Raw genomic sequence first — 16,710 nt, 5'->3', positions numbered from 1 at the left:
AAATACGGTCGAATTTTAATTAATATAATATTCTTTTAATAATTTGATTACGAGGACATTTTTTTTTATTAAGTATGATTCAAGGTCACCAAAATGTTTAGAATTTGATACTAAGCTAATAACCAAAGAAAATATTCCATATATGATGAACAGCAATGTAATTTTTTTGACAAGAAGGAAACGCTACAATTAATTGACATTATGATTTTAATTTCTTTGCTTCAGTTAATTAGTCATCGGAATGTTTCATTCGTACACAGAAATGGAAAAATATATTTTATTTTTCATTGTGTTATGATTTTGATAACAGAAGGAAACTCGTAACAATTAATATCAACGACAAGCACTGATTTTTAACTTTTAAAATCCTGTTAATACGTCCTTTTTAGACAGATTAAAACGGAGTACAGTTGAAAGAAATTTAAATGACATTTAAATGACATAAGACAAACACCCTTTCAACAATATGCACGATGGCATGAAATGTAATTCCGAGAAAAAAACTTTTATAATTGAAAAAAAAATAAGAGTAACATACTTCTTTTTCGAATTGTTTTTTGTTTGTTTGTTTGTTTGTTTGTTGTTTTGTTTTGTTTTGTTTTGTTTTGTTTTGTTTTTTGGGTTTTTTTTGTTTTTTATGTCACCTTACACGTGCAAGTAGCTATATCGATGCATTCCCGACTTGCGGACCAACATTTTGTCAACATTTATCTCCCTTTGGAGCAGGTGTCTATTCGGAACACGTAAGGTTTTCCATCCGATATCGACGATACTTTACAAAATCTCGAAAGTCAAAAGGGAATTTCTCGTTCTACTGACCCTGCCATAAATTTTCTTTACCCGGGATACAAATGAAAATCATCCTTATGTAACCTACCAACAAAATGAAACACCCTGTAAATTTTAGAAACACCGTTGTGTTTGTCTGCTAGGGATTCCATTTTCATTCCAATTACCTCTTTTTTCTGCACCCGAGTCCGAACATCGATAAGAGAGACTTCGAAATAACACCTGCTCTTACGATAGGTAACTCTGCAAAAACAGGATAAAATATGGCTGCATCCCGAGCTCCGCAAGTAAGGAATAGCCCCTGTTGCAAGTTGTGTGCGGGCGATGCTGTAAAAATCTTCCAAGTCTCGTTTTGGACTGAGCAACTATTTGAGCTTTTTTCAAAACTTGTAGAAAGTACAATCACGGGACGGGGCGGGGTGATAAGAAATGTTTGCCATACATAGGCTCGAGCTATTTTTGGCAGTCATTTTTTTTTTTTTTTTGTATTTATTTGGGTTGCGAAAAAATCATGACATTTTAGGGGGATAGAAAAAAATGTGTTTTTCGGTGGTTAAAATTCTTTGCTTTGGGTAAGAAGAATTTGAAAACGGCTGGTATTAATATAATAACTTATATAACAAGAGCAGGTGTGGTGTATTTGTCAAAGAGACAAAAACCCCAACAGAGAAAGAGTTATATACCACAGGACAGGCTGCAGCTGACCTCACAGGTACAGCGAAAGAGTTATGCCACAGGACAGGCTGCAGCTGACCTATAATCATTTATTACTACGGAAATAAGAAACTGAATATAAATTACACAAGTTTTACGTACAAAGTAAGGACTACTAGCAATTAACTGACAAACCAGTTTAGACCTACAAAAAGTAATGTCCCCATCGTATGTAAAATCAATCCAAATTCATCCCATTCAAGGTCGAGAATCACGGTACACCATAAGTCATACAATAAGGGCACAACCTATATCATGTTTTATAGGAGAAAACGGAGAATGGTACAATGTAACATATACATCCTCTTGATGTTTAGCGATCGCCATCGTTACAAATCTCCTCTGACATTGACACAATATTAAGCAGGAACATTTCGTTTTTTTTTCTGCCGGGATATGACCTGGTATTCAAGTGTAGTTTTGGGATATATTTTACATCTGGTATTGTTTTGATGTTTTTCAAAGTGTGGTATTTTGGGGGTACATAAAAATAGTATGTCTTGTATTTTTATTTTCTTTGACCAGGCCAATACGTATGGACATATACCTGTAATTGTTTATCGATAACATTTAGAGTTCGCCCCTCTCTTGGGATACAACGCAGTGCACATAAAATGTATCCACTATTTTATCCCATCATGGGATAAATCAGTGAATACATTTAATGGAGTCTCATAATCATCGAGTTTACTCATCAACAGAGTATCAGAGTGTACAGAAGTCTAGTTATTAACTTTCAAAACAGGAAATTGCCAGGTTGAATTAAAATACCTAGGTAGTTTTATTGAATACATTTTGGCCACAAGTTAATTGTCTCCACTAAAAAAACAAAAAAGTATCACAGTAGCTACATTCTGTATTGTGGATATACAACTGAAATTGATTGTAAGATGCAAAATGAATGAATTGTATACATACTTAAAATGGTGATTAAACCAAGCCAGTGTCGATACTTTTTCAAATCTTTTTTTATCTCAACTCCCTGTTTGTAAAGTTACTGTAACTATTTACTAATTCATTTTATTTGTAAAAGGTAAAAATTGGTGTCGGTTTCCAATCGGAGTTACTATCTCGGTCCGCATGATTGGCCAAGTTTTTTGTTCGTTGAGCTATGAATATAAATTTGGTCTTAGGCTAGATGAAGCATTAGATTGACATTGAATATGACAAGAAAACAACTTCCGGTTGGAAAAGTCAATATTCTTTTTAGTTTTCTTTCTCACAAGTAAGTAAAGAAAGAGAATAATAAGGTAATGAGATTTAATCTAGAAGCAGAGGGTAGAGCATTCACTGAATTAGCTCAGAAAATTTTCAAAAAATGTTGGAAATATGGGGTTGGTCCAAACTGACCAAAGTCAAGACAGGACGGGCATTTTCGATACATTTCTTGCAGGGAGTGTATATTAGGGGAGAAGTTACTTGAAATAAACTATATAGTACATTGCTGTTACTGTTTGGCTGTTTATTAGCCAATTTTCTCAAATTTCTGTGTTAAAAGTAGGGTAAGTTTGCAAAGGCCCAGTGAGGGTGTTTGTACAAATCACTGGGTGGATTTTGATGAGTGATGTCCCCAATTAAAGGTACAAGATTGGAGAGTATATATTTTTTATTTGCTTAAAAAAAGAGGAATATAAATATTTTCCATTTTTAAATTAGGTCCTTTAGACAAATAAGCAAAAAATTCACTTTTTTTACAGGTTGATAAAGCATGATTTGTCATTGAATGTTTGTGAAAACTATTGCTCTTATGTAATTGATATCAAATGAAAGAGAAAATGGCTATTTTTTATAAGTGTGCTTTGAATAACAATAAAATGATAACTAAATGACTACCTATGTCTAAATTTTCATTTTCCTAAACTATACCCCAGTAAGGTGTTAACCATTTAGTCATACATACATACAAAAGCTTTATTCAACATCGATATTTAAAAAAAAAAACAATACAACATAAGCTCCTGGTAGCCTTTAAAATCGATACAATACGTGGCATCTATCTAGTCTTTTTCATGCAGACATACATAAATTATCAGTCAACATATAAGGCAAAAGCTCTTTATATGAGCTAGTATAGTCATTATAGATGAATTTAAGGGCCCTTTCTTGAATTTTTTTCCACTTTATTAGTATTAGCCTCACTACAAAAGTGCCAAGTGACAGGATAATTACAATTGGACAAAATAAAAGAGTGGTAAATTGTTAACCTTCCCAGTTTATTTAAGTATTTCCCTATCTTTTTTTAAAACATTTAACTGTTTTGAGGCCTTTTTGCAAATGATCGCTATATGAGTATGAAATTTTAACTGATAATCTACTGTTACTCCCAAAAGTTTTACTTCATCCTCACATTTTATAATATTATCACCAAGATCAAAAGAAATGTTTTTATAATAAGTTTTTTGGCCAGTGACAAGTGCCTGAAATTTATCAGGGTTGGCTTTCATCTGACTCATTGCACACCAATCTATCAATTTTAAGCTGTCTGACTCCAATTTAGTTTTGACTTCATCAAGATTGTATCCAGCATAAGAAAGAGTATTGTCATCAGCATAGTTATACAGAGAAGAATCCTAAATGAAAAAGAATATATCATTTAGAACAATGTTGAATAATACCAGGGCTAGAATTTACCCATTTGGCACCACTTTATAAATTTTCTTCCACTTACTAAATGAGGATCCTAGTTTAATACACTGCTTTCTGTTTGACAGATAATCTTGGAGAAGATTAAGAGCTTCATCTGAAACACCATATGATTTTATTTTATCTAACAGAAGATTATGTGGAAGGCAATCAAATGCTTTCCTTTCCTTTTCTCTTTTGTTTACCCCGGACTTGACTTTTAATGAGCAACTCAGCGGGTGTTTCTAAAAAACAGAACGCTTACCCTACCGATACACCTGGTCCATGCTCCCAGTTTTTAGTGGAGTCGGAGTTGCTCATTTACTTTTGCTGCTTTGTGTGTATGATTTTAGTTGCTTTGTGTTCTTTGTTGTGTGTGTCTGTTTTCCATGTCTGGTCTTTGTTCCTGGATTGAATTCTTTTGATTACCGCTATAACCTTCGTTCCCTTGATTACTCTTAAATCTATTAAAATTGCAGCTATAAATTTATTATCATCCAATGCTTTTTTCCAGTCTTCCACTATTTTCAATAATGAGGTTTGACAACCTTAGCCAGCCCGAAAAGCTGAAAGATAGGGATGGAAAATATGATTTAAAAATTCTATCAATTGTACATCTATGGCCTTTTCAAAGAATTTGAAAATATAGGGAAGAATACTTACAGGTCTATAATTAGACTTATCTAGGGCATTGTTTTTCTTATAGCATGGCACAACATGGGCCTCTTTAGTTTTTTTAAATTTAGAAGTTGTTAAACTTTTAATTTTATTTATCAAAACTGTGATAGGTTGAGCAATGGTTCGTTTAGCAGGTTTAAGCAATTTGGGGATGTAATTTGTATGCCTGTTGCTTCCTTAACATTAAATCTATCTATCTGTTTTCTACAAAAGTACACTCAATTTCTGTAAATTTTAACGGTTCAGTATCTTTTTTTATTTTTGTTATGCTTGGGTGTTCTTCTTCATTGATAACTAACTCTGATCCTATATCATTTTCCATATTTATAAAGAAGTTGTTAAATTCTGTGGCTACTTGTGTTTGGTCATTCATGATTTGATCATTTTCTTCCAGTATTATGTCTTCCTGTTTGTTAAATGTATGAATTTATCATCAATTAAAAGGTTAATAATGTTTCTTTAAAATAATATAATTTTTATTACATAATAATGATTTTGAAATACTTAATTAACAGGTAGAAGTTGACCAATTTCATTAAATGTCCCTGTGGCAATTACTGATAAACACAAAGTAACTATTGATTGATTTTTACAGGTAAATTTTGACATTTTATCATAATTTAGTGTTTTGAGAACTCACCCTTCCTCTGTATTTTCACCATAACTTGTCATTATCAATTTTATAACTAATATAACTAAAATCCTGAATAATTTTTCTTCCCCCAGTATGCATTTGTCAAATGTAAATCTTACAGGCTTTAAGTTTAACCAGTATAAAGACTTGGGAGACACTGTTATTTTCACATATTATATAGACTTAGTCAGGAGTGACCAGTTACTAGAGTATAAAGTCCATGATTTTTAGGCAATGGCCTTAAATTGCAAGAATACCTAGCAAAAGTATTAGGTTCCCTTTTCAACAAATTAGACTTCATGCCATGAATGGATTTCAAAATTTTAAATGATTTCTAAAGAAGAATAAAAGTGCTTAAATTAAAGTTATAGTCTAAAATGTATAAAAAAAATGCCTATCCTGTTTTTAACCACAGAAAAATGTTGTTTTTGACAGTCATCTACCCTTGAAATGTTCATTTTCAGTGTATTTCAATAAAATTATAACTCAATTTACCAAAATGATATGGAAAATCTTCCTTTGATTCTGGTGGTGCAGAAAGTCAAATTAAATTTTCAAAGTGATGGTCTTTTTTATACCATATTTCCATATTTCACCCACTGACTGATTCTTAGGAGACTGACACTTTTTAAAAAAAAAAGGTCTCTCATGAAGCAAGTACAGCACAATAGTCATCAAGGTGACAAGGACTTTATGTTCCTGATATTGTGATTGAAAGCAGGGCTGTGGTATTACTAGTGAGTCATCGCTCACAGATTTCCTGTTTTATTATTTTTTATTTTATTTCTTGCAGGATATGCATAATGGGTACAAGTCTTTACTCTTGATTCTACTACAGTACCTTTGCTGTTTGTCTTCTCAAGTTTTGACCAGGAAGAAAGAAATAGTGTTTGCTCCCCATTCCAATTATAAAACAGATTCATTGCTGTGGACTGTACAAATTAAACACAATATCTCTCATCTAATACCACTTCCTGTACACAGTCATGATCATGGTGATGATGTTTACACAATTGGAAATTATTTTGCTGGAAATGAAATTGAAACTCAAAATGACCGTGCTCTGGTCCACCAAGTGGCATCAGATTGTAACTTAGTCTTTCTTGGACATGTAGGAGAACTAAAGCATATTTATTTGTTGGGGCATCCGTCAGTAAATTATACTTTGGGTTATCTTGAATCTTCTGGCTCTATCAACCCTAGCAAACTGAAGAGAAATATTGCTGAAGAGAATGAATCTAAACTTGACAATCATCCAAATGTGTTATGGTTCCACAGGGAGAAGGTGTTCTCCAGAGGGAAACGAAGTGTACATTTCAATGATCCAGTTTATCCACAACAATGGCATTTGGTAAACATAATTTATTGTATATGTAAATTGGTCGACAATTCAGAGACTACAAATTGATCTTGCTTTGCTAAATGAAGAATTGTTTCATTGTACTGCGGTTAAAAAAAATTTGATGAATAATGTTATCTGTTGGCATGATAATTTAACTTGCAGTATCAAATATATAATTAATATATAATTAAACTGAAAATAAATGCAGGATTTTTGCAAAATCACAAAAATAATGCACGCAGTAACTTGTAGGTTTTAGAACTCGCATATTAACTTATTAAATTTCCATCTTATATTTGTAGAAAAACCATGTAAATACAAGGCAGGGTATGGATATAAATGTGACAGGTGTATGGGAATACAATATCACTGGAGCTGGTGTCACGGTATCCGTTGTTGATGATGGTATGTTCTGACTTAAACAAACTTAATTTTGGGGACTCTTTAAAATAATGATTAAACGTCCTTCAAAAAAACTTTTGTGCATGATATCCATCCAGTGTCTTTACCTTTGTCACCAATGGTGATGGTACATCAGTAAGTGTAGTAGCTGCTCCACTCTGCCCCTCCATCCATGCGTCTGTTTGTCTGTCTTATTGATTGGTACTCACTTTGTGTAATCTTTAACACAACCACTTTTATGGTTTTGTAGGGTTAGAATGGACAAGCCCTGACATCAGTGAGAACTATAATGCTGAAGGGAGTATTGACCTTAATTCTAATGATGATAATCCTATGCCTAATGACTTAAAAGGTATTTCTTATTTAAACATGCGAGAATTTTGTTTCTCATCCATAATTATGTTTGACATTTATTCTTATAAAATGAAATATTTACAACCCTAGCACAAATACCATATGACAAAACCTTACAAATCTGGCACAATGTCATGCATACATGTGATAAAGTCATTCCTTCAAAACTGGAGATTTAGTTTGAAAACTGGAGGTTTTTTTTTTTTTGCGGCGTAATGAATTGGATATATGTGAAACTTATGGAAAACCTTGTATTAAGTCTCTTTCCATGAGATAAAATGCTGAATACTATATTTGAATAGTTAGAATAACCCTTTTGATGGAGTAACACTTGGACATTTTAATGATTTTATTTATTAATGATGATATTTATATAGCAAGAACAGCATAAACATGAATAACTTTCTATTTAAAAGTGTCATCATTACTAAATAGCTACTATTAATGAAAGAATTTTCATTTAAAAATTGTCACTGCGTGCAATTGCTACTATTGCATTAATATGCATCAAAATGATTTAATTGTATATAGTCATTACTGGCTTGGCACCACTTTGACTTCCATGCAGCATTGAATTTGGAATAGTACTTTGCCTTCCTGGCAGGAGGTGCTGAAAATGAACTACAAAAATGTATTGAGTTTCGGTATTTTAACAGTTGATGATCATGAGAGTGCTCCAAATTGAAAAATTCACATAGTTCTTCTATTGACTTGGATAAAAAAACAAGCCATACTTTGAGTCAATTTCATTGTTTCCATAACCATCAAAAGATCAAATGTCCCACATCAATATTTACACAATGCGTCCCAATCGTCGCTAATAAATACTAGTTTAATCATTTTAGAGTGTGTAACTAAAACTTTGGATAATTGTCATCTCCTATTGTTATATAATCATCGCACCTTTTTGAATTACATCTCATCGATAACCACTAAGACTCTAAACTACTGTTTATGACCCTAACTAACATGTTCACCTGTCTACCCGAGATCAATCGGAAATGTCGTTTTTCAATCCTCTCAGGTTTTTTCGTTCAGTAAATAAAAAAATGGCGTCCATAATTTGTTTACGGTATACGGTATAATGTTCAGAAAGCGGTAGATTTTCTGTTTAAACGGTAGAACGGTAGGCTGGTTCTAATTCCGGTAGAATTGAACTACTGCCGATAGGTTCACATGTATGGTCATGTGACAAAACTTTACAAGCCTAGCTAAAATGTCATGTGACAAAACCTTAAACGCCTAGCACAAATGCCATGTGACAATACCTTTCAAACCTAGCACAATGCCATGTGACAAAACATTACAAACCTAGCACCAATGCAATATGACAAAACTGTAAAAGCACAGCACAATGCCATGTGACAAAACCTTAAAAGCACAGCACAATGCCAGGTGACAAAACCTTACAAGCCTAGCACAATGCCATGTGACAAAACCTTACTTAGCCTTGCACAATGCCATGTGACAAAACCTTACTAACCTAGCACAAATGCCATGTGACAAGACCTTTCAAGCCTACCACTCGTCATATACATGTATAGATGTACGTGTATCTGTCATAATAGAACAGCTTAATTTTTTCTAAATACATAGCAATATCTCATTCCAGTTATTGTGTGTAGAACTATTTTCTACAGTAAAATTATCAATTATTGTCCGGAAAAGAATGCTCTATCCATGTTTATCGCTATTTTGAGCTTTAAAGGTAGTTAAGTGTGCTGTGGTAGTTAAAATCAGTGCTTGCACTTATTATACACATCTGATTATCAACACTGAAATATGAGCACACTGACTTTATATGGGTATACAATTAACCTATTTCCATATGAACAATTATACACATCCTTGTTATCTTATGTGAGGGTGTATGGATTGGTGGTCAGTATAGTGATTGTGCCAATACCACAGGTAGAAAAGTTATGTTACTGTCTTTCTTATTTTTTTTTCAGAGAGCAACCATCATGGTACACGATGTGCAGGAGAAATTGCTGCTGTTGCTAATAGTTACTGTGCTGTGGGTGTGGCTTATAATGCCAAAGTGTCTGGTATTAAATTTTTGGAATTTTCTGATTGTTTGATTCTTGAGCAAACCAAGTTATTTTGTATACTGTGAAAGTACTATCATGGGGTACCAATTTTCATGGTTTGGAGGCTAATCCACGAAATTTGGTTCCCAACGAAAAAGAGATTTTGATGTGGATACTGAAACCTCGGAACTATAAATTCAGCAATCCACAAACTTCTGTTTCTTCCCTTGTCCACAAAAATTGGTATCCAAGAATTAAAGAACTTTGACAGTAACTTGCTTTGGCACTGTGACATCATTAACAGTGATGGGTCCATATTACTTGATTCAAATAATCTCAAACAAATTAACATTTTGATCATGAAGAAATTCTTAATACATGTATTTGGATTTGAACCCATTAGAAATGTAAGGAATGTTCTTTAATTTTTGAACAGGTTATTCAAAATACCATGGTTTGGGTCTGTTTACATTTTCTATAAACCTGCTTCACGTTATTAGAAGATTGCTCAGTTGTATGGCACGTATTCCATAGACTATTGTACTAAATTTGTTCCATTTTGTATGAAATGTATGCATCCTTTTAAATAAATCTAAGATCAGAATCAGTACTAGATTTATTTAAAGAATGCATACAGTGAAATATTTGCCTCATCTCAAATTGTTCATCTAAGACCATCAAAGCCATTTATTAAAGATGAACTATCAGAAATGGTCAGATTTATCTATGCATGATACCAGCAATATTAAGCAAACCTTCAACTTTAATTTCTCCGACAATAAATTCAGTATTGGCAATCATAAATACTTGGATGGGATTGATTTTCACAAAAATCTGTCAGTGTTGGTACTTTTTCTAGGATGTGTGTGGTGGCGGGGACACTTAGATTCTTTGTTGTTGCCATGATATCACCTTCCTTTATTACAATTTATATTTAGGTATAAGGATTCTAGATGGACCAATGACTGACAGCTTAGAGGCAAAAGGATTTAATGCTAAACTTCAGATTAATGATATATACAGTTGTAGGTGAGTTCATTTTAATAAATGTCAAAGGTAATTGGTGGTTTTGAAGGAATGCTTGATTTTTTTTATCATTGTCTACAATCAAGTTTCAGTCTATACGTATACTGTTTCATATTTTAACAAATAAACTATTCTTATAATGTGTATTTGAGAGTTCTTGATAGGAAAGAACTAAGTGAGTGAGTGAGTGAGTGCGTGCGTGTGTGTGCATGCATGTGCATGTGCAGGCACTTATTCTCTATATCAAGTATGTGCTTGTTTCCAACTAAAAGTTAAAACTTTAATGAATCAGCATTACAGTATGACAATTAAAAGTAATAGGTTTGTCAACTTGTAGTTGGGGACCAGATGATGATGGGAAAACTGTTGATGGACCTCATTTCTTAGCTGCTGTAAGTTAACTGTAAACATAGAAGTTGTATCTGTTTTTATTTTTAATAGTTATTACTATAATACCCCACTTTAAAGGAGAGGGAGGTATTGTTTTCCCCTGTTGGGCTGTCCATCCAAGTTAAACATATTTTTTCCACTTTATATCAGCTACAATTCACAACCACTTATCATAAAATAGCGTTGGCTTGAGGTCCAAATAAGTGATGACAAAAATCAGGCCTCTTACACACCTACTTCTTGGTGATATTTTTGCCGAGAAAAATCCTAACTTTTTTAAATACACTGTTGAAATTTACCCTAAGGTTTTGACTTCTAATAAATAAAGCTTATAAGGACAGTTTTAAATGTCATTTCCTGGATTTGGATGTTTCCATTTCACATATAGTTTTCACTAAATCCTTTAGGATGTATTTTTATTGGTATTTTTGTTTTAGTAAACAGGGTGGGCTTATCAGTTGCTTTTTTATTTTGAACTAGCTTACACAAAAACAGGAGTGCTCTTTCGAGATAGATACAGCTTGTTGTCTTTTGTCCTCTTTGTTGAAGTGTTTGTATTCTGTTAATGATCCCAATAGTTCAATACGAATTCAACTGATTTTTATAGTTTGTTTTATTGTTATATTTTCCCACCACTATCCCAGGTAAGGGGAAGGGTTGAGCACTTAGAAACATGTTTTAATCTACACATACCTTATGTGCCTATCCCAACTCAGGAACCTGTAGTCCAGTGGTTGTCATTGTATTTTATGTTCATTATTATTCATTTTATGTTTTTTCTATAGATAAGGTCGATTTTCGTTCAGAGACCATTTAAGCCTTATATGCCGGTCAAAGATGGGATGTGTTATGGTATACCGCTGTCTGTCCGTCCGCCCATCTGTCGTCCACACTTCGGACAATAACTCAAAAAACGTTTTCACCAACTTTAATGAAACTTTGATGAATTGTTCATATCTATTGACCTAAGCTCCCTTTCCATTTTTATAAATTTAAGATTTTTCGTTTCCGTGTTATCAATTTTTTTACTTAAAAAAGGGGGGATTTTCATGTTTTCTGACAATAACTCAAAAACACTTTCACCAACATTTATGAAAGTTTGGTGAATTGTTCATATCTATTGACATAAGTTCCCTTTTGATTTTTATAAATTTCAGATTTTCGTTTCTGTGTTATGAATTTTTTTTACTTGAAAAATAGGGGATTTTCAAGTTTTTGCCAATTATTCAAAACCCAAAAACACTTTCACCAACATTTATGAAAGTTTGGTGAATTGTTCATATCTATTGACATAAGTTCCCTTTTGATTTTTATAAATTTCAGATTTTCGTTTCTGTGTTATGAATTTTTTTTACTTGAAAAAGGGGGGATTTTCAAGTTTTTGCCAATTATTCAAAACTCAGAAACACTTTCACTAATTTTATGAAACTTTGGTGAATAGTTCATATCTATTGAAGTAAGCTCCCTTACGATTTGTATAAATGTCAAATTTTACATTTCTGTGTTATGAAGTTTATTCTTTTAAAAAAAGCCGGACACGGCCAAGGAAATTTTATTTGTTGAAAAAACGTTTAAAACAGACCATTTGTTATGATGATCAACTAAAAAATATAAAAGGTACTTGGTAACCTTGTTAGAAAAGTATGTTTTAAACAAGATAGAAATGTATGGGTGAAAAATCAAGACAACAAACTTAGTTAAACTTGATAGTGCAAAATTTTTTGTGCATTTTTTATTTACTTTTTTTTGGAGGGGGAGGGTATTTAACAGGGCTCAAAGTATTTCTCGTTGATCATATAAATTCATTAAAAGCATAAGGACAAAATAAAAGGGCAACGGGGTATTGTGCGCTTTAAGCGCAGCTCTTTATTAATGATAAAGTGATATAACCACATGATTTCAAGTTCGCAAGGTGAGCGATTCAGGCTATCTAGAGCCTCTAGTTGCTTTTTAATGTATTTTTATTTTGTTCAAAGAAAGCAATCAGATATGGCATAGATTTTGGTCGAAGTGGATATGGCAGTATATATGTTGTTGCTAGTGGCAATGGAGGTCGTTTCCATGACAACTGCAACTATGATGGATATGCCAACTCTATTTACACAGTAACTATAGGTAGATCTCATTGGTTTCTATAATTAATCGTGTATTTTGTTTTTTTATTATCCCATATGAGTATTATTAATACGTGTATGTATTTGTTACATTTGTTTCATTCTACCTGATATATTCAATTATTCATAATTCTTGGTAATATTTTTCCTAACTCTTTTCCTTTATTTCTATTATTAACTCATAGTCAAGGATCTGGAAAAGGTAAAAAATGCTGCTCATTGACTGACAAATTTTGCAAATGACTGGCAACCATTTTCCAATGTCCGACATAAAAAAATGTTTTCTGCACGGTTTTATTAGTGTCTAAACATCCTCTCGACCTGTCTTCTAATTAATTGACAGGTGTGCATCAATATTAGCTACCTGTGCCTGTGATTTACCTGTAACTGATTAGTTGATTGCATAATTGAATTAACGATACATGTGCAGCACCATTGTGTCTAGAATCAGTTATTATTTTAATTGGTAATATGTCATTATTTTAGGAGCAGTAGATGAGACAGGGAAAATGCCATTTTATGCTGAAGAATGTGCCTCCATGTTAGCTGTTACCTTCAGCAGTGGAACAGTAACCAGATCTATTGTAGGTTTAGGTCATATAATATCACACTATGCCAATTTATTACAATTATATCTGTCTCTATAAACTCTTTACCCTGCTGATAAAAACCATGACATTAATTGCAAGTCAAATTCTGTACATTTTGTCCCCAGTCACTATACAGAAGGGAACATAGAAATACCTGTAACGCTTGTGGACGCAACTTCTTGGAAACCACTTGGCAGATTTTGTTCAAATTTTGTAGAATTGTTAGTCAGCATTTGTAGTTGGTCTTATTGTGCTGCTGTTTTGATTTGACAAATTTTACAATACGGAGTGATGGGACTTCAGCACTTTAACATTTTTAGCTCACCTGGCCAAAGGCCATGTGAGCTATTGCCATCACTTGGTGTCTGTCGTCGTTAACAATTTTTCAAAAACCTTCTCCTCTGACACTACTTGACCAATTGATACCAAACTTGGTATGATTGTGCCTTGGGGTATCATGCATAGAACTGATTTGGAGATTTTTGATCCGTCGAAAAACATGGCGACCGTTACTAAAATTAGAACATAGGGGTCAGACAGTAGTTTTTTGCATGTATCTCCAAAACTGTTAGGTTTAGCCAAATTCTGACTGGGTAAAATTGTTTAACACAATGAGATCTATCTGTGGTCAAATTTTCATTTTAATCTGTTAAACCATTTTGAAATAATTGCCCTTTTCAGACATTTTTTTGCTATTTTTAATGTTATTCTTTCAAAATCTTTTCCTCTGACACTACTTGACGAATTGGAACCAAACTTGGTATGAATTTTGATCCCTGGAAAAACATGGCCGCCATTACTAAAAATAGAACAAATGGGTCAGACAGTAGTATTTCACACGTCTCCAGAACAGTTAGGTTTAGCAAAATTATCTCTATAGCTGAAATGACCCTTATTATAAGGCCTTCAAAAGTCTTCAGGGATCAAAGTTGTCAGGTGACTCCTTGTAAGAGTTATTGCCCTTGAAAGATGAATTTTTACAGTTTTCAGCCAAGATCTTGAAAACTATAATGGAAAGAAAGAAACTTTCTATTGTTGAAATGATCCTTTGAATAGTCCTACCAAAATCTTCTTGAGTCAAAATTGTTGGACAACTCCTTGTTAAATTTATTGCCCTTGAAAGACAAACTTTAACCAGGTGAGCAATTCAGGCTCTTGGGAGCCTCAGGTTTGCATGGGACATATGGCTATGAGTTGCTTGTTATACCTCACCTGCAAACAAAGTTTGGGGGTACACCATATATAGGTTTCACCCTGTCTGTTTGTCTGTCAATTAAAGCTATTTTCTAAGCAACTTGGAACATTGTTATGAAACTTTGTGAGATGCAATATAACCACATTGTCAGGAATTTATGTTTGGACAAAAATTGTAGAAATGATGGCTGTTGGAACTAAGGCATTTAAAAAAAAAACATGGTCTGATGGGTTGTCTACAACTCGTCAACAACTTGTAGGATTGTTATGAAACATAATACGGTGTTAGATTACCATATGGAGTTGTGCATATTATCTGGAATTAATGTTTGGTCAAAACTTGTCAAATTAAAAGCTGTTGAAATTCAGCAAATTTCTGCAAAATTTGGTCTCATGTGTCGTCAGCAACACTTCCTCAACAATATGTAGGATTGTTATGAAACTTATTTAGGTATTAAATTACCATATTGGAATGTGCATATTGTCAGGAATTTATGTTTGAACAAAAATTGTAGAAATGATGACATTTGGAACTTGTGCATTTTTCAGCGCTGGTTTGATTTGTTGTCCACAACTCCTCCTTAAGGATTGTTAGGAAACTCAATGGTGTGTTAGATTATTATATGGAGATGTGCATATTGTCAGGAATTATTCATGTTCTGTTATTGTGTTGTCAACAAAAAATAGTTCTGTTTGGAGTTGGATATTTTAGAAATGGTAGCAAATTGTGTGTCAAAAGTATGTAGTCTACCCACCATTATAAAAGTGTCCTGTATGAATTGTATGTCCTCATCAGCCCTCAAATATACAGGGTTCAATAGGGTGAAGGGTATTGTTTGGGTGGACATAACTTTTTATAGGTTTAAACTGGTCTGGAGCTGGTATGTTAGTTTACTGCTAGTAGTCCTTTGTCTGTACATTTGTGTAATGTATAATCAGTTTCTTTATTTCTGTTTTAACATAGGACTCAGACCTTTTTTAACTGATTTTTAGGTTTGTTTAATTGTATAACATTTTTTCCACAGTGGCAAGATTTAAAATGGTAGGGTTGTGATCATGCTAGAGTACTTTTTATCCTGCCACATTTTTGTCATGAATTTCTGGCCTTTGTTGCTGGAGTATATAGGGGCAATTATTTAGCTGTACCTGTGTATTATGTTGTTTTGGAGCCAGCTGCAGTCCACTCTGTGGTGTAAGGGTTTGTTTATTTAGACCAATGGGTGGTGTTGACATTTTTCATCCCGATGGGGTTGTTGTCTCCGATATCTTGTTATAAAAAATCATTACATTTACCTTGTTTTACTTTGATTTATTAAGATACATATCAGTCGTTCATGTCAGTTGTTTGCATTTTTTTTTTCACATTTAGATCAAAACCAAAATCGGGAACATATTTTTGTGGTTATTATTTCCTTCCTTTAGCACAAAAAAAAATTAGATTAAAATAATCTATGTTATAAAGAGAAATGGTATGCCGTATATGTCAAGAATACAACATCTCCATCGGGATGAAGATGTCAGCCCAAGACCACCCATTAGTCTCTTTGTAGTATGTCTGTCTTGAGAGTGGTTTCTGGGTTAAATTCCTGAGCAAAGACTGAAATCAGTGGTCACTTCTTTTCTCCACCATGTGTCATAGAAGAAATACCGGTTGAGTGGTTGACAAAGTATTCCAGTAATATGTCTGAGTGAGATGACTAGATTGGCTGTTGCTACTAGCTAGTTCATTACAAATCCATCTGAATGGTCTAGTTGGTTTAAATCAGTTAGTTTGATTGTTTATCCATTTTCTTCCTGAAAAAGCATAAAATATCAGACAATAAACATTACA

At 33.2% G+C, this 16,710-nt stretch overlaps 1 protein-coding gene across 3 annotated transcripts in view; it reads left to right on the top strand.

Annotated features, from left to right (window-relative positions):
• The first annotated feature begins 2,652 nt into the window (after nucleotides 1-2,652).
• Nucleotides 2,653-16,710, top strand: part of LOC148616006 (proprotein convertase subtilisin/kexin type 7-like) — a 24,030-nt gene continuing 9,972 nt past the window's right edge. The window contains exons 1-9 of one of the 3 annotated variants that reach the window (XM_088582616.1): nucleotides 2,653-2,728; nucleotides 6,231-6,788; nucleotides 7,082-7,184; nucleotides 7,432-7,533; nucleotides 9,488-9,583; nucleotides 10,504-10,594; nucleotides 10,929-10,983; nucleotides 12,958-13,096; nucleotides 13,582-13,679. In XM_088582616.1, the coding sequence (XP_088438742.1) occupies nucleotides 6,234-6,788; nucleotides 7,082-7,184; nucleotides 7,432-7,533; nucleotides 9,488-9,583; nucleotides 10,504-10,594; nucleotides 10,929-10,983; nucleotides 12,958-13,096; nucleotides 13,582-13,679 (1,239 nt within the window). In that variant the 5' untranslated portion in view covers nucleotides 2,653-2,728; nucleotides 6,231-6,233. Of the gene's footprint in view, nucleotides 2,754-5,333; nucleotides 5,399-6,230; nucleotides 6,789-7,081; nucleotides 7,185-7,431; nucleotides 7,534-9,487; nucleotides 9,584-10,503; nucleotides 10,595-10,928; nucleotides 10,984-12,957; nucleotides 13,097-13,581; nucleotides 13,680-16,710 lie in introns of those variants that run through there. The other 2 variants (XM_088582617.1, XM_088582618.1) reach the window with 2 other exon arrangements.

Source organism: Perna viridis, chromosome 5 (genome assembly GCF_037379345.1).
Source record: "Perna viridis isolate PV_CMFRI_1.1 ecotype Kerala chromosome 5, ASM3737934v1, whole genome shotgun sequence".
Taxonomy (NCBI): domain Eukaryota; kingdom Metazoa; phylum Mollusca; class Bivalvia; order Mytilida; family Mytilidae; genus Perna; species Perna viridis.
This window is presented reverse-complemented; position numbering and strand designations above follow the sequence as displayed.